Source organism: Hermetia illucens, chromosome 2 (genome assembly GCF_905115235.1).
Source record: "Hermetia illucens chromosome 2, iHerIll2.2.curated.20191125, whole genome shotgun sequence".
NCBI lineage: Eukaryota > Metazoa > Arthropoda > Insecta > Diptera > Stratiomyidae > Hermetia > Hermetia illucens.
The window spans coordinates 5,421,223-5,448,947 of record NC_051850.1 but is presented as its reverse complement, the minus strand read 5'-3'; the positions used below and the strand labels follow the sequence as shown (position 1 = coordinate 5,448,947).

At 42.3% G+C, this 27,725-nt stretch overlaps 1 protein-coding gene across 3 annotated transcripts in view; it reads right to left on the bottom strand.

Annotated features, from left to right (window-relative positions):
• Positions 1-359: 359 nt before the first annotated feature.
• The window catches only part of LOC119647623 (transmembrane protein 64), a 38,301-nt gene continuing 10,935 nt past the window's right edge, over positions 360-27,725 (bottom strand). Inside the window, exons 2-4 of one of the 3 annotated variants that reach the window (XM_038048668.1) lie at positions 16,178-16,301; positions 15,948-16,109; positions 360-490 (exon numbers count right to left, since the gene is read on the bottom strand). In XM_038048668.1, the coding sequence (XP_037904596.1) occupies positions 380-490; positions 15,948-16,109; positions 16,178-16,301 (397 nt within the window). In that variant the 3' untranslated portion in view covers positions 360-379. Of the gene's footprint in view, positions 491-538; positions 662-11,035; positions 11,259-15,947; positions 16,110-16,177; positions 16,302-27,725 lie in introns of those variants that run through there. The other 2 variants (XM_038048669.1, XM_038048667.1) reach the window with 2 other exon arrangements.

Sequence of the window (27,725 nt, the reverse complement as noted above, 5' to 3'; positions counted from 1 at the left end):
GAGCGGACCTTCACGGTCAACTTAGCCAATTTGTTTAGGTTTCTGGGATAGCTCTGCCCTCTAGGTCGTTATCGGCCACTTAGGATGATCGATCTGATCATTCTACCCATTTAATAATTCATTACAAGGTCTAAGCAGGAAGAACAGTTATTACCCCTAGTGCCAAATCTAGTCTCAGGTCCATAGAAAACAACTTGGTATCTTTATTTGAAATAATAAAACCTGTTTTTCGTATTCGCTAGGGTTGACTTTTATTTTGCAAAATACCGATATTTCGGGAACCACTTGTTCCCTTCATGCTAACAAGTCTTGTTAGCACCACCCAATAAATATTAAACATACTTTTTCCAATAACTTACCATTTTCGTTTTCCAATAATTTAGACACTTCGAGTTAAGCCCCCAATGTGCATAACGAAAGAAGATGTTGACTTCGTCCTGGTAGTTTTCGAAGCAGCATTGGATGAATATAAATCAAAAAGGATCAGGAGCTGTAATCGGAACGGTGTTAAGAGTGATTGTGTGGTTTAACAATAATATAAGCATGGAATCACAGAAAAAAATATTTTTTGTTATGTGAATAACATTCTTGCTTGTTACTACCACCATAGACTTGAACATTATTGCTTTTCCGTCAATGTAAGTTGAGTCCAATAATAATCCTGAAACATTTCAAAGTAAAATTGAAAGTTTGGAATTAAGGAGTAAATTAAAGATAGAATATCAAATCGATCTTTTATTTCATTTTCCACTTTTCTTATTTAAAAAAATATACAGATAATGAACGATAATATCCTAAATGCAAAGAATTAGAGCTAAGATGCAGCAATACGAGCATCTTTTCGTCATTGGTATATGATTCTTGTATGATTGGTTTAGAATGCATTTTATTTCTTTAATAAATATTTTATGTAGTTTCACTGCCATAATACTTGACTTACAAAGGTAAAAGAATAACACATGTCATGTGATTGAGTGCAGATATTACATTGTAGTTAGAATTTTGCATTCCGATAATTCACTTTCAATATTTTAGAAAGATCGTAATTTAGATTGAAAGAAATCATTTTAAAAGTGGTTGATAATTTCTCAAAATGAAGGCGCTATGTGAATTTTCAGGCTAAAAAATGAGACCAGTTGCAGGGCCCACTAGGCATTATAGTAGAAGCAAGCATGAGTACAAAATCATGGATGCGCGACACTTTATAGTTTGCATACTAAAGTTGGCAGGAAGTATGAAATGCAGTGAATAAAGCCATCAGCTGCATTCACAATGAACTCAGGAAGGCGGAACGTAGGAAAGGGGGTAATCCTAAAAGCGGAGTGGTCTATGGCGCTCTTACCCATTCCAAAAGGTAATTCCTGAATAAGGGACAGTATTGATAAGAAATTGAGCTTTCAATGCTGTTGGCTGCCATCTGAAGTAAAGTCTGACGGGGGCTTCGCCGGAATACCGGGTAATGACGAGTGGTTTTACCGAAAAATTCCACTTCTATTGAAAAAGGCGGACGCTCAGACTGACAAGCAGTTTTAATTAGGTTTTTTTTCTAAGGTCTCATCACCCTTACCCTCACTGTTAGAGCACATGGGAACAATCAAATTGTAACAAAATTAAAGCCTCTAAAGCGAGACTGGAGGAACAGCAATAAAACTCCATTTCGAGACCGTAGTAGTAAGCAAGCAGGTACGGCTAAGTCGACTAATATCCGACATCCAGTTTACGATACTAGCCTCTCTTCCGTCACCAGATTTCAACCGTGACCGTTCGTTGCTTAAACTTAGTACTTAAGACACTAAGCCATGAGGACATGTGTCAAATCCTTGTTACACTTACAGTCCTGATCCTGATACTGTAGACTTGGTAGAGCCCTAGACAGCGGGAAGGAAGTAATTTACACTTTGGTAGGTGAACTTTACAATGCTAAACTCGAAACTTGATGAACAATCTTATAGGTCAATTCCGCGTTAACACGCCAAACAAATTTGTGGCTGACGCTTGTGTGGTGCATACCGCAGTTCTCCATTAGCTGATAGCATTGACCCCAGATATTTTAATTGCTCAGCGTTGTCAGCTGCAGTAACCTGTCCAAAACTGAGCGAATTAAATATTTCGGGTAATGCTATAAGCCAATGGAAGACTGCGTAATGAAATTATTTCACACATTAATGCGACCTGGATGAAGTGGCATTCCACAACTGATGTTCTTTGGGATCGACGTATCAGCGAATGTCTCAAATCTAAAATATCGTCCGTCTGCCGCTCTCTATAGTTCTGAGTGTTGGCCCACTATAAAAAACAATGAACGGCGGACTGGTGGCGTGACACGTTTTTATTACATCCGAAATGAAGATATCTGCGATCAATATGGGGTTGCACCGATCGTGGAGAAACTCCGAGGAAGGCGTCTTCGATGGTATGGTCACGTAATTCCCGTTAACGAGAATTCACTTGCCAAGATTGCTATGAACATCGAAGTCAATTGTAAGCGGCCAAAAGGCCGAGCGAAACAACGGTGGTTTGATACGCTGGATGGGCATTTAAAAGCCTCGAAATCGAATCCAGATCTGCCATCTGATAAAATAAAATGGTGAAACCGATCACGACGAGTCCCCCGAACGGGACAAAGGCTAAAGAAAAAGAAGAAAATGTGAGGAGCGACGAGGGCATGACAGCTTCGTGTCACATAGTTGAAAATTCCATTGTCCTCAAGTTTTTAGAAAGCGATTTAAATAAATCATTTGACGGAAAGCCCTGTATTGATAATAGTCAACTTCATACGCTCCAGAAGTAGATTCTTCATGAATGGAATTTTAATATTTCATTCCAATGTCAATTATTCTCGTTAATTATGACGTCAGCCTCTTATTTGTATGGCTTAGAATGAGGAAGAAGCAAGAATGTTAGGATTCGCAGGAAATTGATATGCATGTGCATGTGTATGCACGAGACATAGTCCTTTATGGAATGGGACATATTTTGAGGCCTAGATTTCATCTAAGCGCACCACCCTGATTTTTTTCGGATTTTTAGGTTGGGTAGTTTCCGAAAATGACTCCTGTCTCATCTTAAGTGCATAGATTTTGACTCCTTACTCACGGACTTTGCAATTCACGCCAAAACGAAAGTTTCGGAAAGTACTAATCGAGACCTTTCATTTGATACCCTAGACGAATATATCTGGTGAATTTTTTTTTTAAATCCCCCCTTTCCATGTATGGGGAGCCCTCCTTTAAACTCCACCTAAATTTATGCCACTCGCTGTATGCGTGGGATTTCATAGTTCGTTCGGATCGGTTCAGCCATTTTGGAGAAAAATGCGTGTGACAGACAGACATTGAATCGATTTTAATAAGATTTTGTTTTACACAAAACCTTAAAAAGTGCGTAAAAGAGGCAACTAATCAGACGCTGCCTCACCTCTGCTCTCGGAGCAGCGTTATCAAAAATGGCTACAAGTGGTAATCGTTCTTTTATATCTTCCTTTTGTTCACAAGCGGGATCAGCTCGTCGTGATCGGTTTCGCCATTTGGCTCTATCGAATACCTGACCTGGGTGCAATCTCGGGTAATCGTTCTTTTATGTATAATCGCAAAAACAACATGAGTGCGAATTATAACCAAATGAAATCCGCCTTATATATTCAGATCCACACTAGGCTGACCACGAAAGTGGAAGAGGGTTTCATCCCGATTGGTCCGGTCCGACATCAACCCCCATGGCTTAGGACTCCTTCAATCCTCAAACAAAAGTAGTTCCAACATGTCATACTGTTTCCTGTTCAATCTTTGGTGGAGTATAGGGATCCACACAGTCTCTGATGGGACTCATTATCATCATACTTGATGCTGCGCAAGTGACAAGCTCACAGCACCGAGACAAACACAAGACATCCATGACGACTGGCATTTGATTCCCCCTAATCATTGGACAATTTGTGAACTAACCCCAATGCCTTAAAGTACCGTTTGCCAAAAGTTTGTTGAAAGATTGTGACTACACATGGACAAACAAGAAGAAAAGTTCGTCATCTCTTGTTATATCCAGTAATGTTGGCACATTATGACCCGGCATGATCGTTGACTATAGTAGCTGACGCAAGATATGGAAATAGTAAACTGAGATTTCACATGCCACACGACAGGCTGCTTATGCAATCATCATCAGGTTGACGAAGAGGCGTTGGCTTTACTTGCAGCAGTTGAGAGAGTTCTTAGCAAGAAAAACTGCGAACTCTTGGCCGCGTTCGAGAGAAGAATCCTCCGAAGAATTTTTGGCCCCCTCCATGAGGATGGACGATTCCGTAGCCTACACAATGACGAAATCTATGAGCGATACCATGACCGTTCGGTTGTGGATAAAATCCGGCTCAATAGGTTACGGTGGGCGGGTCACTTAATCCGTATGGATGAGGATGATCCAGCCCGGAAAGTCTATAAGGGCAATATCTATGGTAGAAAAAGAAGACGAGGCAGACCCTGCCTAAGATGGAGCGATGGCGTTGGTCAGGACGCCAGACAGCTTTTAGGGATATCGAATTGGTGGACCTCGGCGCAAAACGGGGATGTCTGGAGTTCCTTATTAAGGCAGGCCTGGACCGGATACCGGTTGTTGCGCCGTTGATGATGATGATGATGAGTTGAGAGAGTCATTCAAGGCAACCCATTAGGCACAGCTTGATCTCCGCTGCTCTGGGAACACTGCGACCGAAAATAGTTACTAGGCATTGGTCGTTGCTCTAATAACTGGCAACCACTTTCCGTCACTCTGCTCCTGAGGCAGAGATGAGACGCATCTGATGAATTGAAAGGAATATAATTTTTACTAAATTTTCAAAACTAAAGGAAACATTAAATTGAGTACCAATGCAGTGCTCTGAAACTAACCAATGATTTCATTCAACCCAACATCTTTCAACATAATTCAAAAGTGATTATTTAAAGCTAAAAATATCCAATTGTGTATAAGAATAAATACATATATTCCATTGAGAAAATGCTTTGTTCATTTCAAAAATTTGGTATAGTCATGATTAGAAAAATATATATAAAGTTCGTTTCTGTTTTTTTGGTTATTTACAAAATTCTTAAACTCTACACCTTACTTTGCTAAGAGTTAATAAATACACATATAAAAACAACTAATCACGACTAAGCTTGTCCAATGATACAATGATTGACGTAAATCTAAATTAAATGTTGAAATTTTTCTTTGATATTCGCTGAGAAGATTTTTCGATAGACATTTATCAATTGTAAGCTGACCGAAAGTCATAATTCGAGTTGGGTTCTAGCAGTAACTTTAGAATATTCCTAAAAATGCATCTTTATCTTTTCGCGAAAAAGAGTAAAAATTGAAAAACTGTCGGTAATTTTGGGGCTTTCGTTGGATCTTTTTTTTTATGAGGTCGTTACATATGAAACTGTTGATTTACTGATCGTTATGACCTATGAATCTTGGGCAATAATTGTTAAAAAGTCATTTTTCTCGAAACAAGGATAATCTAACCTTTACAATGGTAAGGTTAAGATACTCTTTAGGTTAATCTCCCTCCCATATACAAATAATGCCACCATTACGCATAGGAGGTACAAAACATAACCCAATGCTTGAATTTTTATGGTGATTGAAAATCATTGCAGCAGTGTGCTGTCCTGAATCTATAGCCTGCGTGGATACGTTTTGCGCACTTTCGTTCACAAGTATTGGCGTGGTAATGCAGTCTAATTAGGAGTTCTTCAACGGGACCCGGGTGCAGGAGTGGAAGGAAAGGAAACGTATCGTGTCGCCCTATACCTCTTTAGCGGCGGCCTTTACTTAACGGACAATTAATGCATTGGATTCAAAGAGGCGACGGAGTGATGTAATCGAGCTCTTTTTGTTGACTCATTTGGAGATCCAACTTTTACTAGATCGACAGCGGAGCCTAAGGGGAATCATAGAGAATGCGAAACATGAGAGGTTGCACCCAGGTCTACTTCATAACAAGGACCTGCTGATACTATTGGACCAGCTACTGAATCAGGATCCCCTGAATATGGAGGCTGTGAGCTTGATCCATCAGTTGTTGAAGCAGTTAATGAAGGTTCAAGATGGTCGTGATCTTCTTTTTAGATTGGAGCAGCGACCGCTCCAGCTTTTCCGAGTGTACACTATTCCGCCAGCCTTTGATGAAGGTTTCCACTACTGCAGATTGAAAGCAGATTATTTGGCTGTGAGTTTAGCCGCCCAACATTTTCCTCTGACAAATAAGGTAGAAATTAAGGATTGCATCCAAATTTCATCGTTAACGGACAGGACACGCTTTGCGTGCGAAAAGAAAGTACCTATTATTTTATCAGCGTGCTGTGCGTGGCTGGTATTTTTGCCAAATCTGGTAATAAGGAATGCCGTTGCACTTGGGTGGATCCGTGGAATGGATTGGTGAAAAAGAACGCACGCAATCACTGGTTCTTAATCTTCGGTAGGGAAGTGGCAACTACACTTCATTGCTCAGATGGCAAGGGTGAAGATTTTACTCTCAGTAGAATTGAGGTCTTGGCGCTTGTTGAGCAATACATATTGCAAGCAGATGGCTTCCGCTTGACGTCGCAGGACGTAGTTGAAAAGGAAGTGACCATTAAACGGGGTTCGAGAACTTGCATGGCTTAATCAAACAGGATCCTTGCATGTATTGGGCACTGATTAGAAACACAAGAGGGGGGGCGGGGAGCTAGGCGGACCAAGGAGGAGGAAGTCGACCGACAACATCAGGCGAATGGCAGACAGCATATGTACATCTCCACTGATACGTTAGGTGTTATGTTTGTTTTTGTCATTACAGTGGCGACATTAGCATACGCAAGACGGAGAAGAATGACATCCCGCTCGCAATCTGTTGAAGTTTCTATTAGACAACAGTCTGATTCAGATGTACCTCCAGTTATTAAACAGCAACCAATAAACATCGACGTTCAATTCGAGCCCCATTTTGAAAAGTAACCCCCACCACTAATGTAACGTAATGTAACGAGAGTAGACATCATCACCTACATTTTTCGGAACAGCAGGCGTCAAATTTCAACAACAGCAACATAAGAACACTTACATGTTAAAACTAGCGACTTCGAAAAACCATCTTAACAATCTCACTTCACCACAGACAAATATATGAAAAGCATGCATAGAATGTTACGCGCAGTTTGGATCCTACCACCCACCTACCCCCAAGGTATTCGTCGCGAAATGAAGCTCGATTTGACTATCTTGTTTATAATTTTCTTGCGTATCCTTAAGGCAAGAAGATTATAGGAAGAAAACCCTTGATAGCAATCGGGGTAAGTGCGCGGTAGAGACCAACTTGTACAGGGTGTTCAGTGCATTCTTTACCTGGACTGGTTTTTTTGTAGCTCGCCATGCTCCTGTTTACAATTACAATTATAAGCATTCCACCCTAGCTTGTCAGCGTTTTTATTCACAAGTCAAATTGACTGGTTTTACTGGTATTGGAAGCGTTTTATTGTTATGCAGCAGGCAATTTTGAATCAAGGTTCTCCCAAATTACAATTATTTCTATGATTTCATCACCTTCAAAAATATATAGCGTGGAACCAGTCATAATCCTAATCCTATCGTCAGGCTGACCTTACACGATCAGTATTTCATCAGTCTGCTATTAGCCGATCCATCAAAAAATGGTGACCAAAGAGCAGTATAGGTCCCAGGGCGAAAGGGGGATTGGTATCCACGATGGAGCATAAAACCTAGGAAACGCCTGCTGAACCAACACCACCAGCTCTACTACCAAAACCTATCTCCACCTCTACGTGGTGACCGCTGGGAACTCTTTCCTAACGAAAAGCTGCAGACGGAGAAGGACGAAGGCGAGTCTCCCGCGCCTAAAAAAACGGGACAAATTGTACCAACTGGTCCTTCTAGCCTGTAGGTTGGGTATGGTGCGAATTTTCTCATGGAACGTGAGCTCTCTGTACAGAGATGGAGCTGCCAAGCAGATAGCCGATACCCTCTCCCAATATAGGGCTGATGTAACAGCGTTACAGGTGATGCGTTGGACAGGGACCAGATTCCTGGAGAAGAGTCGCTACAACATATATTATAGTGGCCATCCAGTAAACCATGTGCTCGGAGTAGGTTTCTTAGTCAGCCAAAAAATGAAACCTGCTGTTATCGGCTTTGAAAACATAAGCGAACGGCTATGCACTCTGCGCTTGCGAGGTAAATTTAGAAATACAACCCTTATTAAGACTGCAAAGTTGGAGAAGGATACCTTCTACAAGGCAATAGAATGAACCCTCGAAGCCTGTATCACGTTGCTGAGTACCATGAATAAGATATTCTCCGTTATGTTGCTAGGCCGGATAGCCCCATACGCCCAGAACATCATTGGCCCATACCAAAGAGGCTTCACTCCGGGCAAATCAGCAACAGATCAGATTTTCTCTCTGCGGCAAGCGATGGAAAAACTGTTGGAATATGGACATAAGTTGCACCATCTTTTCATCGACTTTAAAACCGTAAGAGAATTCAGTATCCCACGAAATTGATAAGACTAACTAGGCTGACCCTGACCAATGTGCGAGGCCAGATAAAAGCAGCAAGATCACTTTCAAGACCATTCGACATCAACAACGGTCTAACACAAGTGGATGCCCTATCATGCGTCCTCTTTAACGTGGCCTTGGTGAAAGTGATTCGTGATGCTGAGATAAATGCGAGGGATACATGGGAAGAACGACCCGAGACGTACAAACTGCCTTCATCCAGATCAAACAGGCGGCGCGAGATCTTGGGCTGCACATCGATGAAGGCAAGACAAAATATATGGTGGCAACGTGAGCATCTAAAAAAAAACAACCAACCAACAACATCAAGCTGCACTGGTCAAACGGGAAGAATAAAGATAAGAGAGACCCATTAACGTCAGGTTGTGGATAAAATCTGGCTCAACAGGTTACGGTAGGCGGGTCACTTAATCCATATGGATGAGAATGATCCAGCCCGGAAGTCTATAAGGGCAATTTCTATGGTAGAAAAAAAAGACGAGGCAGCCCCTGCCTGAGATTGAGCGATGGCCAGGACGCCAGACAGTTTTTAGGGATATCGAATTGGTGGACCTCGGCACAAAACCAGGATGTCTGGAGTTCCTTATTGAGGCAGGCCTAGACCGGATACCGGTTGTTGCGCCGTTGATGATGATGATGAAATACTGATCGTGTAAGCTCAGCCATAGGATTATGATGAAATGCCAAACTGATCAAATATTGTTCGTCTAGGATAAAGTGGGCAACACAATTAAGATGCGTGCGTAATCCGCACGAAAGAAGCTCCAAACCGCATGCAGTTTCGATGTACAATCAAGATTTGAAGTCAGCAAAGTTCGCTTCACATCGACAAGGTTCGTTCTGATGACAGATTACGCCATTAGCAATTTGGCGGCGCTTTTCGTTTTCGACTGACACTTTTAAATGTAATTAATTTGAATGAATTTGTTTTGAGAACGACAGAAGGCACCATTTGCATTACAAGTGCTAATTATTAATGTCACTTGCATTAGTTCCGTCGCTTCCATTCATAAAAATTGAATTTGTCGTATTTGCACTCTTAGTGGCATTTAATTGTATAATTTTCATTACATAAAATATGCACGCAAGTCGATTGTCCGTGCACAAAATCACGGCATTCCACGTAATCTTCAAGTTTATGCATCTTCCTATAATTCGTTATGAAATTCAATTTTCATCTCATCTTCGCACGTTAATCAGTCAGCATCCGGGGATGTTGCCGCGCTTTTCTTCCTCCATAAAAATTCGAACATTGGATCGGCAGTTTTGTCTCCTGTGTGCAGTCCTTTTGCCCATAGAATAACAAGAGTTGAAGATCGAAAAAATCAAAAATTGACTGACGGTTTCGTCCAGGGCAGAGGCAACTCATCAGACGCTGCCTCAGCTCTGCCCTGAGAGCAGCGAGACCGAAAGTGCCAACAGGTGGAAAGACGCTCCCTTTTATCATCGCAAAAGCACGACAAGGTTGCGAATTATATTAGACTTAAAACGCCAGTCGTTGTAGTCCTCCTCATTTAGTCCGGTCTACCATCACGTGGATGGGGACTTAGGATCCCGCAGATCCTAAACAACAACCCAAGAGTTGAAGAGTTAACTTGTGTCTAACCCCTCCTGGCAGAACTAGACCACTAAATGGCGATAGGTGGTATTTACCAAATGCGAAGAAACAAATGCGATAAAACCGTATTGTCAAGGAGTGAATATGATATAAGCTTTGCTTCCTTCCGCAAAAAGATCAGTAAAATTGTGTATGTAACGATCCAATAATTGCCTTAAAACAATGGGAACCATTTCAGTAATAATTGTAGAAAATGCAAATCAATTCGCAGTTTTCTGATTTGCTGCTAGGCTTGCCTTAACTTTTGTCAGTAAATACAATTGACGCAACGGAAAGAGAACTACATTTTTCAAGAGTAAATCCTTCTCGAATTATGACTCAAAGTCAATTCTCAATTCCCGAAAATTATACAATTTGCTCATCTAACAACAACAATTGACTATGTTCGATGATTTAATTAATGATTCAAAATAATATTGGAAAATTCTTCCATTAGTTAGAAGCTTTACTCATTACCATTTGAACTTTTCTATATTTCTTTTACCACAAATCTAACACTCAAAAATTAACTTTTTTTTTGGAAGATATTCGCTACCCTTGTACATTTATCACAATCATAATTGCATCAGTATTGATAATTGCGAAGTTTTGGCTTGTAGATGATTGAAAATGTGGAGGCACAGATATGCAGACTGACATGACTTACAAAAAAAAAAGGACTCATGGAAAACATCGTTACTGATTAGCGTCCAGGAAGACAACAAAAGAAAAAGATAAATCGCTACACTTGTCGTCTAAAAAGTGCAAATGTTGAACAAGTTTTTTGTTTGTTTTATCTGTGTAGTGGGCTTAGAATGCCAATATCTCTAGTGATTATCTTAAAACTAAGAAAACAAATGTTACACAACAAACAAACTAAAAAAATATCAACAAGGAATCGGGACTGTCGGGGTAAATATTCATAATTTGATACTTTCGTCTTAGGAGATAGAGAGATGATCTTATACGCTAGCTTATTCAGATCGTTTCTAAATATCAACAATAATTTTATGTCCATCTTCGAATTCTGATAGTAATGCAACAGAAAGTTCATGACGTGCTTTATGTACTACCCAGGCCATCAATATCACACCTATAAGAACCTTTAAAGAAGAAAAAATGCATAAAATATTAGTTTTCCTCACACAAATTTTGAAAAATGTAAGGTTATTGCAAAGGATTGTTTATCCCACATAGTTTATTCGAAATGAGACAGCATTGGGTTTTAGAAGCATTGAACTGAACACGATTTGGTTTGCCCCAAGCGATATTTCCTCATTCAATGACTCAAACATGCGCTCCCGGCTGACATGTAGTGTACTACGACGAAAGTCAACCAGCGAATCATACGAATACGCGAAGTCAAAGGTGCTGTTATCAGCAAAGCTGTGGATTGGATTGAAAGTGCTACTTAAGAGCTCATTAATGAAGATAAAAAAGAGGGCGGGTGACAGAACAGTACCTTGAGGTACCCTGGCATTTTGGGTATGAAGTTCTGATTCATCACCGTCCAATACAACTCGAATGGAACGACAATTGAGGTAGCTTTCAATCCAGTTGACGAGCTTCTCATCAAGACCAAATGCGCGAAGTTTGGCTAGGAGGGCAGGGTGCCATACTCTGTCGAAAGCCTTCGAAATACCAAGGGCAACAACTTTGCCCTCGCTGTGATTATGAAGACAATGATTCCATTTTTCCGTGAGAAGTGCCATCAAGTCACCGGTCGAGCGTGGTGGTTTAAGTCAAAATAGGTCGCTAATTTAGAGTTCATACATTTTTCAAAAAATTTTAACAGAATTGAAGTTAATGCTATTAGTCGGTGGTAAGAGGAATTACAAGTCTCTCCTTTTTGTGTAAAACAAATCCTTATTAAAATCAATTCACTGTCTGTCTTTTTTTTGACTGGAGGGAAATCCATCATCGATACGCATCTGGGATCTAGGACACGCATGCCGGACTCTTACCGACTAAAATCTCCCATATTTTCTCCACACTCTCCCCGCGAGACTACAATTCTGGTATTGCTTCGCGGAGCTATTCAGTTTTTAACTGTTTATTCTAAACGAGCTGCTACCGCCTCATGTGGCGTTAATTGCAGTAGCTTTCCTTCTGTGTCTCCGCTGTGCTTCTGCTGATTTCAGCTGGTGGTGGATCCTGTTTCACCATTGCAACTACCGCGTCCTATGCTGTATTTGATTGCATCATGTATCTCATCAGATTTTCGAATGTTAAACGAACATTTAGCTCTGTGGAACATCAGAGGAAGAAGAAAAGAAACGGGGGGAGTATCCATGATAAGAAACTCTGCAGAAGCAGTATGAGTGGTAAGAGGGAAGCTAACGGGTGACTGAGGGGTTGAGTAGAGTAGTTTTGAAAAGAAGAATGTTGTGGTCAACGGTATGAAAGCCTTTGGCGAAATCGGGGTAAATAAATGCACGAGGATTTACAGTCCCCAAATTTCCACCAAATTTCGTATCAATAGGAGTAACCCTTTTTGAGGAATGCAGTGTAACAGGCAGACAGACGGACGGACGGACAAATAGATAGTGAACCGATTTGAATAAAGTTTTGTTTTCAACAAAACCTTGTAAAACCATACTAAAAAACATGTTCGTCCCTCCTACCAACATCGACAGAGCCACCACGGAGTAGCATATGCGGCTTGCAAATTCTTGTGATTCTTCATTCGTTGATATCAAGCTGGTGGAGAAATTCGTTTAATTGCGGAGCGATTTCTTTTTCCCTGTTAAACGATGCATCATCCCGATAGAAATTCCTTTGGGAAGACTCCAATAAGAGGGCGACAATAAACCTCGAATACGATTAGTTATTTGTGTTGTTGTCGATCGGCGATTAAGCAAAAGAAATTCTTAACTTTTGAAAGGAACATTCGACAGGTATTACCGGGGACATATTTATGGACTAGCAGGAAACGACTACTTGGTGTCGAGCAACGAATGAGTTCGGGAATGTGGAAGAAATTCTACAATGATTCACATTAAAAAATGTTGAAGGTTTTTGGGATGGAATTGAAAAGACGCTTGCTTCTTTTTAGCGCTGCTGACTTGACGATATTATCGCATTTCAACGCAGCAAGGAAACAGATACCAGACAAGAGAATATGTGGCAGACGATCGCCGACCATCTGGCCTGCTTGTATTTTTTTGGGGTTTCTGCTTAAGAGCAACCGAGCACTGATCACGATGTGTGCCTGCCTCCGTCAGCACTTGCCGTGGCGTCGGGTGCTAAATTTTTTTTTCGGGATGCTGTTGTTAATTGTCTAACTTGTAGGAGCACTTGCTCACAGCCGTTGAGTGAGCCAGCTACTATTGAACAGCTGGGAACTGCCGGTCTCAATTCTGCGATACAGAAGATGAAAAACAAAAATTTGTATACTTTCATCTAATTTGCGAATCCATGAATTCCGATAGAATGCACAATCACAAGTAACAGCTGGTCACGGAATTCATAACAGAAATACCACTGAACAAAAGAAATTAGCATTTTCCCAAAGATTCGGCACGGACAAACGAAACATGGTTGTTTATTACTCTTTGCCGTGATAAATGTAGATTTATTTCTTTTCGTTTCATTTCTGTAAAAACAGTTGATCTGAAACTATTGTGATGTCGAATATTCTACGAACAAGACAAACAATTATCGTTTTATTGAATAAATTCCGGTCGTTTACATTCATGCACCTATTATTAGGTGCATAACTTTGCTTCCGCCGTTTTTTTTTCCAAAATTTAAGGCGTTATTTTCAGTTTGTACATTCATGATTGAAAGTATTGTCCATCGCTGCTCACTACGTTTCCCTAACTATCCGGCAGAAAACGAATCCTGCGTCGAAAGGACTGGTCATCTTTTGAGGCGATCCACGAATCAAGCCAATTTTTCCTTTCATCGTAAATGAATGATCGGCCAGGTCCTGCGAAGTGGCGGGTGGGTAAAATTTCCCATAACTGACAATATTATGGGAGCTGTAACTGCCCTATCGAGATGTCAAATTTCTTTGATTTACCGAGCCGGTGACTCATAGTTCGTCTTCTTGCCAACAAACAGCACGTCACTTCTTAACTGCACCGGTCGTTCTCCACCCGCTCTTTCATTATGAGCCTTTTATAAGGGAGAGCGGTGGCAACGCGCGCCGTCCTACCTCCGTTTCAGCAAAGAGCTCCCTAGCACACAAATTTCTAGATATTTGTAAAAGTCTGTCTTAGCCATAGCAATAAGGTGTCTTGATGACATTTGCGGATGGCTCGCCTTTGACATTTGTCTATACAAAATTTCTTTTGAATATCTAATCACCCAGAAGTCGCGAAAACTAAAGCGAACTCAACGAGTCCCCTCAGAAAACGCCTCTTTCAGATTGTGGCGAAACAGCTGTAGCAAGCGAAGCTATGTCCCTGGTCATTGTGGCGCTTAAACGTTTAACTACCAAAAGTTTAGCAATTTTGACGTCGTGCTGTCCATTACGAGACCCCGAGAAAGCCACCAAGCCAGACGACTGGGTATCCAAACCAGACTTTAGTCTTCTCCTTCTCATCGTTTGATGGGTTTGCATTTTATGCCTAACTGTCAGGTGTGGTGGTAGCCTCCCTGGGTAATCTGCAAGACTACTTACGTTTATTGATTATTTTTTCCCTTTGTCTTTAGTTCATTAATTATTATTTTATTGTCAACGCTGAATTTCGATTTTTGATGAGGAAAAAAAACCAGTAGCCCTTTGCGCTCCTTTTTCCTAACTACCTGTAGAGTTTACACTAAATCAGGGGGCAATTTTGACCGGAAAATCCTAGGCAGGGTGGGGACTCCAAAGACCAGACTTCACTACGATATGATGACCATTGCAGACCATTCAGGTAATAAGTTTTACGTGCGCGAGCGGGCGGTTTTTTTATTTTTCCTTTCTCAGCTTCGTGTTTGTCGTGTTGACCTAATATCACGCAATATCCCCTTTGTATTTCAGTTTTTAATGCGATTCCACGCATTGGACTCAGGGTATGTAGAATTTTTTATAATGACGTAAAACGAACTGTAGTGCCCAAAACAGCGTCCCACATTTCTGAAACTTGGTGGCCCAAAGATACCCAAGCGTGTATCGACTGGACATCGGTGTAGCTGCAATCAAATGCTTTCGAAGTTTGATGGTAATTTCCTTAGGTTTTGAGATAGTTCAGCCCGTGGTTGGCTGTTTGGTCATCCTCAAAGAGTCATAACAATGTTTTCCATGAAAGCAATGTTTGAAAAATTATATCGATAGTCAAGGAAAACATTTTTTAAATGAGTTTTTGAATTTGATTGAAATTAAGTTTACTGTTTTGCAATAAAATTAAGCTCCCAATTCTTTAATCGTCAACGTTTCGTTAGAGTCCGAAAAATATTCAATAAAACCTGTAGAGAAAATGAATTCCAACCATTATGGGCCGAGAGGAACATTCGCTACTTTGAAACCTAACTCAAAGTGTTCTAAATGCACGAATTTCATTATAAAATCTAATTTCTCTCAAAATTATACATTATAATGGGGATTTTTTATAGGAATATTCACATGGCCACCAACACTGGATTTTACCATAAATAAAAAAAAAATACTTTTCAAAGTTGGTTGATTTTCAGATTCAATGCTAATCATGTTCTAACAATACCCCATCCCCTTCATGAACACAACTCACACTACAAACTCAATGTTAATACAGTTATAAGATATAAACAAAGATAATTCTAATGCTTTTTGGTAATTCTTTCGTAAATAACTAAATAACTAACACTTTTGTACATAAACTCACCTGAACTGCAAATATAATATAGCCAGTGATTGCAGTTTTGTGATCATTGAGGACGTCATGCATTGATCGCAGTGTTGAACCTAAATAAACATTAATGGCTTGAGCTGGTAGTAAACCTAGTAATGTACCCAGATGGTAGCTTTTGGCATCAACGGAACTAATCTGCGAAACGATAAAAACAGAAATGATATGCATCAGTGATCATTGTTTGTGAAGGTCAATCTACTTACCCCGAAAATTGTATTTTGTAACCCGAATGGTAGTGGCGTTAGGCGTGTAAATAAAACAATTTTAAATGCTCGTGGTCCTGATATTACACGTAATATCGCTCGACCAGTGTCGTTTTTTATTAACCTGTGAAAAAAAAAAAATAAATAAGTTTATGTAGGCAGAACAATTCATTTGAGATTAGAGGAGGGCAGAATTGAAATCATTTTAGTCGACTCCCCAGATGGACCAGACGAAAAAAGTAAGAAAATTCCTTGCTTGGAAAAATCAGAAGAAGAACGAAGACCGCTACGATTTTGTACCAGGGCAGAGACAACTCATCAGATGCTGCCTCACCTCTGCTCCCAGGGCATAACCGAAGCGACTCGCAGGTGTTATACGCTCCTTTTTATATTTCGCCAAACACGACAAGGGTGCGAAAACTCCTCAATCCCTAAAAGAAAATTGTCTAGCTCCGGCCAAGCTTTGGTCCGAATTGTGGGCGGATTTACGTTGGATGTAATTTGCACCCTTGTCGTTTTTTGTGAACTATAATAGGGAGCGTATAACACCTGGGAGCCGTTTCGGTCACGCTGCTCCCAGGACAGAGGTGAGGCAGCGTCCAATGAGTTACCTCTGGCTTAGTACGAAACCGTAGCCGTCTTCGTTCCTCTTTTGATTCTGGTGTTAAACCCAAAAAGAGGAATCAGTGGAACATAAGGATGTGGACTTAGAATTCCTCAACCCTAAACAAAAATTATCTTTGCTTGGAACTAGAGAAGCAAAAAATACAAGAACTCTGTCGAACATTCCTTAGAGCTCCATGAAGATTTGGGAAGTTGATTATCAGCGGAGGAAGAAACTATGCATTAACCTATTTTTATACAAGTCGGAAACTGAAAGCTGGGCACTTCAAATATGAAAGGCTTGTGGCACAGCAGGATTTGCAGCATTCGAAATTTATTCGAGCGGTTAGATGACGCCACCGGCGCTCTCCGCACATTTTAGAACTCGCCACAGGAGTGGGGAGCAGGCGGTGAAAAAGTGCCGTTGGTTGGCGGCAGAGGAACCGCAGTAAAAACAATTGGTCTCTTCTGCCTCCAGCCTTGACCAAGGACAGCCATGTTTTATCTATGTAACGTTTTTCCGTATTCCGTTTTGGGGTCTAGATGTCATATAGGGGCATCATGAGTCCCTGAGAATGGTCCCTTAATTTAATTCCCCCTACATCCAACTGATCTCAAAGAGTACTTCTCGAGACCTTTTATTCAGAGATAGACGCGTTTGACAGGCACACAGGCAGAATCTGAACATGAGAAGTGCATTCAATTTGGTCAATTGGAGCCTTGTTCTGCATCGCTGCTATTGTCGATAGTTACTTGTAAGAACAAAGACTTTATTATGATATTGACGATCGAGACAGAATTCGTTGTCTTCGTGTGTACTGTGCCCACTGCTGTGGAACATGATGTACACAAAATTCCGGTTCCGGAAAGGACCACGATAGCGGGTTACGCTGATAATATAGCACTGGTTGTGGTCGCGAAAAAGCTCACGGAGAAGAAAAGAAACTGTTCTCATTACCAAGCGCAGTAGAGATAATTTCCCTGGCATTAGAATTAGTTCCATTCTAAGGAGGATATTGAGTATACGAGGTTAGACAATTAAGTAATGAGACTGATTTTATTGCCGCGCTTGTGGTAAACCTGAAACCTTCAAATTCCCTTCCCCAGCATCCTTCCCCTCTCCATTGATAGATTTGCCATCGCACTAGCTTGTTTAGTTCGCCTGCTGCATTATGTTGAGTAAACGTGTGTTGGTGGTGCTCGTCACGAAAATGGAGAAACGAAATCTAGAGCAACGCGTCGCGATAAAATTTTGCGCCAGATTGGGCGAAATAGCTTCGGAAACGTACGCCAAAATTGTAAAAGTGTATGGTGAGAGTGCTCTTAGTCTTGTCCAGGGAGAGAAGATGAGGCGCGGAGTGGGAGACCAGTCGAGGCGCGGACTGACAGGAATGCGCAGCGTGTGCGTGCCCTAATCCGTGAAAATTGGAGTTTAGCAGTTCGAATGTTGGCCTCGGAACTGAGTATGAACCGTGAAACAGTCAGACAAATTATAAAAAGGCGATTTCAGGATGAAAAAGTTGTGCGCGAAGATGGTTCCAAAGAACCTTTCTGATGAGCAAAATCAGCATCGAATGACCGTCGCAGAAGACTGCTTGGAACAAGTGGAAAACGATCCCACACTGTTTGATCGAGTTATTACATGTGATGAGAGCTGGTTTTTTCAATACGACCCGGAAACCAAACGCCAAAACTCACAATGGTTGTCTCCGCACGCCCCCGCCCGAAAAAAGCTCGCATGACCAAGTCGAAGGTGAAAACGATGAATATTACCTATTTGTTAGCCGTGGAATAATCCGCAAAGAATTTGTTCCACCGGGGCAAACCGCAAATTAAGTCTATCGCCAAGTACTCGAAAGATTGCGAAAGCGAGTCAACAGGGTGCCGGTAACTGGATCCTTCATCACGACAACGCGCCGTGCCACACCGTCCTCAGCATGTCCCAGTATTTAGCCTCTAAAGGGATCGCCGTGTTGCAACAGCACCCTTATTCGCCCGATATGTCACCCTGTCACTTTTTTTGTTCCCTAGAACAAAATCGGTGGTCAAAAGAACCCATTTTGAGTCACTTATGGACATACAAGCGGTCGTGACGAGGGTACTGACGGGCATCCCAGTCGAAGCGTTTCAGAAATGTTATGAATAGTGGAAAACGCGCTGGAATCGCTGTATAGGGGCCTAAGGGACTACTTTGAAGGGAATGACAAAGTTGTAGAATAATTTTTAAATATACGGTTTTTCTGGAATCAGTCTCATTACTTAATTGTTTAACCTCGTACTTGCAACAAAGCATGCACCGCAGCATGATTCTAGCAAGAATGATGCCGAATGTAGAAACGTCGCGGTTTACTTGTAGGCTGTTTATAGCCACGGTGGTGAGTGTCATCTTGCTGTGTTCAGTCGCATTTTGGGGAACGGCGCTGCATTTTTATATAATGTACATAAACTGAGTGTAGCCTAATGGGGACCACTCCTAAGGGTGCACTCTGCCTTCAAAACGGTCTAGGATTATGGGCATTCACCACTTTGGGAATAATATCGATCGACATCTTGGTAGAAGAGATAACGTGCATATATAATGCCGAATCCATCTCTCTTTTATGCCATACGGAAAAACCGAAAGCGAGAAATCTATAAGTAGATAGCAGGAGCGATGGGGTCGATCAAAAAAGGGTAGCTGTGCACACAGGTTTATTCCTGATATCGGAGAGTGGCTGGAGAGAAAGTACAAAGGATCAAGTTAAATCATAATTTTACCCATGAAATACACCATCAGTACCTCTACAGGTTTAATTTGGATACTTCACCTGATTGTCCATAAAGTAGTCGGGCCTGGAGGACCAAGTGGAGGTATTTGTCCAATGCCCGAGATTCATGGAAAATCAGAAACCTAGAGGAAACTCTAGGTGAAGTGCTATGATTGGAAAATTTGACGAGGGGAATACAGACCCCAATGATTGAAATGCGATCAAGGCAATGATCGGATCTATCCAGTATAAACTGCGAAAAGTGGAAATGGTGAAGCAAGCGCGGTTACGAACGCCATGCATAGAAGAAATCGAGTGAGCTAACCCCGCCTCCTGGAGAGCGGGGGCACTGGGCCGGGTTTTAACCGATAAAAATTCCGCACACTTGCGTATAGAGATTAGGGATGCACAGTTATAGTTTTAAGTGTATAGCATACACAACTGCGAATAGGAGGTCATACTACAGGGCAATATTCAAGGATTTTTTACTGAACTAAACTTTCGCAAGGTTACAGTTTAAATATCATTGGTAACTGAGGAATTTTTCTCACGGGCTGGTTGACGATTCAGCTGCGAATTAGTGCCTGTATTGAATTAGGGAAATAATCCTGATCGAGTGTAATGCTAACCAAATATGGTTCCTAGCGTACCATTGCAGTTATGAAAGTACCCCAACATGTTTCAAGGATCAAATAAAAATTCTGGAAAGCAAGATAAAGCCAAAAATTCAGGATGTATGAATGATGATGCCTATGTGTTGATTATCTAAACGGAATTTGCGGCCAAAGCTTCAATCTTGGTCTTAAAAATAACCTGATGTAGTTTAAAATATGTAAACCTGGAGGCAGAAAATTTCTTTAGTGGCAAGGCTAGCTTCAAGCGAAAAGGTTGGAGCGCTAGAGTTCCGAATTTTCATTTGAAAATATAGAAGCCAAGAGACAGAAAATTATTTTGGCGGGAAAACCAATTTCAAGAGAAATAATTGGATGCTATGTTAACCTGGTAGAGTTCAGCTGGAGGTGCAGACGGCCCGCTGGAAGCGATATCTATACCATCTGATTATAGAGCTATACTTCGGTATAGTATTTTTACTGTGGATATATTTTAGCATATTAATGTTCCACGATGTTAGCTCAATACCAGAATTGGTACGGTTAGTAAGTAGGTAACAACCCTTGGGATGTCAAGTAACAGTACATAGAAGCAAACCTTTTGACTACTTTCTGCAAGCATTGTTCATTACCCTATAAATGAAGTTATCTACTCAGAGGTTTGTTTTATTATGGCTTGATTTCAGAATGAATATATAATTCCTGAACAAACGAAGTGTGGTCGCATATTCCTCGAAAATGACCCACGTGAAAGACGACCAATAACCAAAACCACACTAGAAATGGTAGATGATAGATAGCTGAGGCTGTGGGGACATCGAAAAAAAGCGTGCGAAACATCTTGCACATCTTGATTTTCGTAACAATGGATAGACCGATTTCCTTATGCTGCGATTTGTCACCATGGATGATGCATTGGTACACCGCTATATTGTGGTACTGATGAGGGAAGGTGGTTTAGTCCCAAGGAAATCGAAGTAGAAAGTCATAGCCAGTGAAGAGAAAGAGATCCTGTTACTTGATTGCCTTAAAAGGACAGAAGAATCAGAGGAATGAATGTTACTCGAGCCTTCATGATCAGCTGAATGTCAAATCTCACGAGTAAGGGCCTGATCTGAAGAAGAAAAAAATTATATTTCACTAGGACGGATTTGCTTATAAATGGGCGTCAGCGGTCAGAAAATTGTACGATTTGAGGAACGTTTTGCTCTTCTATCTCGCTCTCCTATTCTTTTGATTTGGCAACCTTAGACTTCTATCTGCTTCCAAACTTGAGGGAAGTTGTTTTTGTGAAGTATTTGGCGTTCAATGATCCTGCAGATTTTCATAGTCTTGCAGTATCTCATTTCCAGGAAAAAATACTGATGGTGGAAAAACGCTAGACCAACTGTATTGAAGTCAAGTCAAGTCAAACTTTTTTTCCTATTCGCTAGTGTTAATTTATTGGCTTTGCAAATACCGATATTTCGGGAACCACTTGTTCCCTTCATAAGTGCTAACAAGTTTTTATTGTTTCAATGTCGTTGGCTAACCTGGAACCTAGTTCTTTAGTTTTTGTTTCATTCGGCTAGACTGGATCGCACCCATCACTATCCTCGGTCGTAAACTCGGTGCAGATAGAGTCAACGAGCTTTCAAGCCTTTATCTAGCGTGTTAAGTCATTACTGTTACAGGTGACCCTTAGGCTGTATTTCTTCGAAGGCTAGTTATCACCACCATGGATGACATGATCGTACCAATGAAGATATTTCTCTCGCACTTGCCTGACATGCACCTATCTACAAAGTCCTTGACCGTGCAAATTCGTTGTGGTCACAACGTCAGCTTTAAAGAGGTAAATTCAGCACACCCTCGCAAACTGGTCAGAAAAGTGATATAAAGGCATGTTATCTGATGCTACTATTTTAAAAATGATTGTAATTCTCGAAGTTATGGAAAACAAACTTCTGTTTGAGGACCATCAACCTGACATGCGAGATACAATCTTTCAGATAGCAGACAGAGAATTCCTGGTAAAATAATAGCATAATTACAGAGATTGGAATACAGGGAAAACCCCAGAATATGTGCCTTCAATGTTATCTTCGACTGCCACTCAAGTCTACCCTAGAAAGAAGAATACCAGAATGGTAATGTTAAGAAAAACACAAGAAAAGTGTCCACATTCACCTTCTAAAATAAAACTGAATATAATTTCGATTAAGCGAATTTCCGGGACCCAAAAATATTTTCGACAACGAAATATAATACACAGTTTTAGGTTTACAACTCCTACAATAAATTCAATACTGATAAGAACGAAAATTACTGATTGATATTTTCACCTAATAAATGCTTCAGTAGCTGATAAGCATGAATTGATTAAATTCAAGAAAATTTTAATTGTGATACTTGTTTTTGTAAGTTAACAAAGCGGTTGTGGGTAAATGTAGATGAAGATAGAGTTGAAGGCATTAACCCAACCGTTTAATGCCAGTTTTCTTTTTGTTGTTGAACTTATTAACGATAATGCGTATAGAGAAGCTTGAAGACAAACTGAAGAATTCTGGCTGGCATTTGTTTAAGGAGATAACCTTCTAGTGGTCAAGCATATCCAACAGCATTCTTTCACTTGAAGATGGACAGCGATTTTACACTGCATGTGTGTCAGTCAATTCGATGCAAATGAGAATGTAGGCTGTTCGTTGAACTCGTGGGGAGCTTCTTTTAGGCATTTGGAAAAGCAACTTTATACAGGAAATCCCCTAAAATTGAATAGGCCACCGCCTCCAACAGATGGAATTTCAGGATTATCAACGAGATTCTGCAGCAATCTGGAAACAGCAGCGAGTCCCGCAATTGCCAGTTGTTCTGTTACGAATTCATTGTGTATCCCATCTTGGTACGGTCAATGGTTTGGTGTCCATTTGTTAGCAAAGGTTTTTAAGACGGGTACTGCCAATTAACATTCTGGAGGCAATGGTCCAAGGGATTTGCAGCTGTGGATGGAATTTCTAAAGTGTGGTCCGATCCAGCACCGAATTTTTTATATTCATTTATTTTCCTCATTTCGTAACAATTTCACTTAATTTATGATGGTGTACTTCTGCATGGTTTGAACCAGACTGTGCGAAAGTCCCAGGACATCAAGGGAAGCCGTCAGGGATTTAGGTACAATACCTGTAGCTGACAATATTATGGGAACTACGCCAAATTTCTTTGATTTCCCGAGCCAATGGCTCATAGTTCACCTTCTGCTCCAAGTATTTCCGTTCAATGTTGCTATTATGGAGGATAGCAACATCAATAATATACGCGGAGCGACCCGTCTTGTCAACTAACAGTACGTCAGGCTTGTTGTGTGGAGTGTGACGATCAGTCAAAACATGCCGGTTCCAATACATGCTGTAAGCAGAACTATCAAGTACTGCTTGCGGCTCATATCGGTAAACCGGGCATTTCCCGTGATCAGCCCATGCTTATATGCAAGGTTTTGATGGATAACCTTACATACAGCATTATGCCTGGTGATGTATTGCACCGGTGCCATAACAGTACAGCCAGAAATGAGATGGTCCAACGTCTCTAACGCCGCACCACACATTCTGCACTGGTCGTTCTCCACCCGCTCTTTCATGATGAGCTTTTTATAAGCTCGGGTGGCGACCACGCCATCCTGAATGGCACACATGAACCCCTCCGTCTCAGCAAAGAGCTCTCCAGCACACAGCCATCTGTTCGACAGATGCAAATCGACAAATGGCTGCCAAAGACAATTCACATGTTTACCGTGCATTGCCTTCGACTTCCATTCATCGATCCGCTCTTGGTCCGACTTCAACCCACTCAGAGGATTGAAAGATCGGTCCTTCAAGTTAAGTGGAGTCAGCCCACACTCTGCTTTACATACAGCCGCATGCAAGGGACTCGCCTGCTCTTTGCTGTAAAAATAAGAGCGCAGCGAGTCGACTTGGCGATGATGTTGTGCCGCCACGTCAACCACGCCGATGTCACGAGGCAGGTTCATCCGCTCCATTTTATTCTTCCCCGAAAGATGCGATTTCAGCACCAGCTTTATACGTCACAGGAATTCGGACAGCAGAGCATCCTTCAGATCACCAACTCGAGCATGGGTTCCTTGCAGAATTCCCAGGTACTTGTAGAAGTCTGTATCGGTCATAGCTTCGATGTGGAGGTCACCAATGCTATGTCCGGCATGCGGCTCGTGATGACCTTTGCGGATGGCTTGGATTCGACACTTGTCTAATCCAAACTCCATCCGAATATCACGGCTGAACATGTCTATTATTCGCAACAGATTTCTAAGATGGTTGTCAGTACCAGCATACAGCTTGATGTCATCTAAGTATATCAAGTGTGTCAATTCGCACTTAGCACGTAGGCCATACTTTATTGCAAAACCATGCCCTCTAGCATCATTCAGTAGCCATGAAAGGGGGTTCAGTGCCATACAAAACCAAAGAGGACTCAACGAATCCCCCTGGAAGATGCCCCTCCGTATACGGATGGGCTCTGAGGTATTAGCACCCTCAGATGACTGTCGCCAAAAACTTTATTAGTTTCGGATCAATGCGATACAGATGTAGGATGTCGATTAGCCAGGTATGCGGAACGCTATCAAAAGCCTTGGCATAATCGATATAGCAACTGAAGAGGTTTCTTTAGCCTTTAGTTGCTTGTCCTACAACTACCGAGTCGATAATGAGTTGCTCTTGCAACCCCTTGACCCAACTCGGCAGCCCTTCTGCTCCTCGAACAGAATGTTGTTGGTCTCAAGGTGCTCATTGGCCCTTCCACTAATAATGGACGTGATGAATTTGTAGAGGGTTGGTAAGCAAGTGATCGGTCTTGTGTCTGCGGGGTCCTGCAGCGTCTCCTTCTTAGGAATAAGGTAGGTAATCCCCGCAGTGAGGAAAGGTGGAAATTCCTCCGGCCGACTCATGACCTCATTTATACTGCGTGCCAACCGACTGTGTACGCTGGTAAATTTCTTATATCAGAAATTCTGCACCCGATCCAGACGTGGGCCCCCTCCAGTTCTTCGAGATGTTTATGGCTCGTCGAACTTCCTCTTCGGTAACATCCGCAAAATTCATGCCAGGTGTATTGGCATGGCGGGTGCCTTCGGCGATGATCCACTCACAATGCTGGGCAGGTAACTCCCAAAGTCCACCCCAATACTCTTTCGCTTCCGTCACCGAGAACTATATTGTCTGGGCGCTCTGTTGGGATTCGTTGAGAGATCTGAAAAAGCTCCGCTGGTTCCTCGCGTATGTTGCATTCTGGACACGTCTGGAATAACTTTCGCCATACCGTCGTAACCGACTGCATATGACAGAAAGCTTCTGTTTTAGTGTGTCCAGAATTTCAACAACGGGTGTCTCACAGGGGATGGCATAGTTCCGGTAAACCCTCTGCATTTTATTTCTCACCCGTCGGCTGGCACTGCCAGTGCTGATCTGAATCAGTCTAGCAATGTCTTGCCTTAGTGAGTCCCGCCGACGTTCCAAACGAATTTTCCATGGTGGATCTCTTTTGTCACTCAAACCAATAACACGAAAGCGAATCTTCTGACCGTGCAATCTGATAGCCGCAACTGCACCACAATACACAAGTGATTGTAGTTGCAGCAGCGACATATCAGCACACAGTCGAGATGCAATCTCATCATTGATTTGAGATAGAATTCCCGGAGTCGCTGGAGATACATAGAGCCTGGGAATGCCTGGTCTATGCAAAGGATCCATATCCGAGAATTCTATACACGCTCTTTGGAATTCGTCCCGAACCTCAGCGGAAATCTCAGCTGGACGGTGGAGAAGAGTGCTTCGGCGAGTACTGAACCTGTTGCCTGCAGTGCGGCGTGGTGTTGTCGATGCCGCCGCCTCTGCCCCCATCGACTCTCGGTCACCAGTTTCCCCGATGACTTCAAGTCGAACACGTTCCCTGATGGTGGCCGGGATTGTGTCGCTGCGAGTAATGAAGCGGTACTGGTCTGCGATTCGCTGCACAGTCACGTGCGCGAATTGCGGGAAACGCTCGACGAATCTCTGGTGCAACAAGGGGCGGTAATATGTTGTACCCGCCCCCGCCGTTATTTCGTAGTAGGAGCGGATGATGAAGAGGTTCATTTCTTCAGTCCATTTCATCCGCTTCCTACGCGAACCTGCTGAAGTGGTCGCCACAGATTGTGACGAAACAGCTGCAGCAGGCGGAGCTGTGCTCCTGGTCGTCGTGGCGCCTAGACGTCGAACCGCCCCACGACTAGCGGTTTCGACGCCGTGCTGTCCATTACGAGAGCCCGACCCAGTCACCAAGTCAGACGACTCCCGCCGGTTATCCGTACCGGACCTCAAATTTCTCCTTCTTCTCATTGTTGGTGGTGCATTTTATCCCTCGCTGCCAGGTGTTGAGATAGCTTCCTTAGTGAGTAATCTGCAAGACTGCAAAGTTCCTGCACTTTCCTCACCTACCCCCTGAGACGCTGCCGTGGCGTACAGCCATTCAGACTGAAGCTATCCATCCCTCCTCCTTTCACAACCGGGCTTGGGACCGGCTTCGGCGGAGTATTTATTATTTTTTATTTATTTATTTTGATTATAAATATTATATCCTTTTTTTATATTTTTCTTTTTAAAATCTGTTGAGCTCCGTGGGAGTTTCTCGGTTTTTGATATTTGCTCCCTCCGCTTTCTGCCAGGCCGTTTTCCGCTTGGCTACAGAAATTGTTGCGGTGGATGTCCACAGTCAGCTACAGTTATTTGTCCCCTCCGGTGTTTCGTCCCTTTTCTTTTTCCGCTCCTCTGAATATAATGAAATATGTCGGGTGAGGAAAAATTCGCGCAGGGCGTCATACCGCCACGCACCAAAGAGACTCAACGAATCCGCCTGGAAGTTGCTTCTTCGTATATGGATAGGCTCTGAGAGAATTCTATACACGCTCTTTGGAATTCGTCCCGAACCACAGCGGAGACTTCAGCTGGACGGTGGAGAAGAGCTGCTTCGGCAGGTACTGAAACTGTACCGCGATGATGGCCGGGATGTTTCGCTGCGAGTAATGAAGCGGTAATAGTCTGCGACTCGCTGCACAGTCACGTGCGCGAATTGCGGAAACGCTCGACGAATCTCTGGTGCAACAAGGGGCGGTAAGATGTTGTACCTGCCCCCGCCATTATTTCGTAGTAGGAACGGATGATTAAGAGGTTCATAACCTCAGTCCATTTCATCCGCTGCCTACGCGAACCTGCTGAAGTGGTCGCCACAGATTGTGACCAAACATCTGCAGCGGACAGAGCAATACTCCTGGTCGTCGTGGCGCCTAGACGCCAAACCCCCTCACGACTAGCGGTTTCGACGCCGTGCGTCCAGTCAAAAAGTCAAACGACTCCCGCCGGTTATCCGTACCCGACCTCAAGTTTCTGCTTCTTCTTATAGATGAATTTGCATTTTATACCCATCGACTAAAAATCCCGAACCTGATTGAATTTGGCACTACTAAAACTGTGGGGCGGGGGTTGTTAACGAGCGGTCCATGCTATGAGTTATATTCGCCCGCCATTATTAAACTTACGAGTCTACTTATAACAT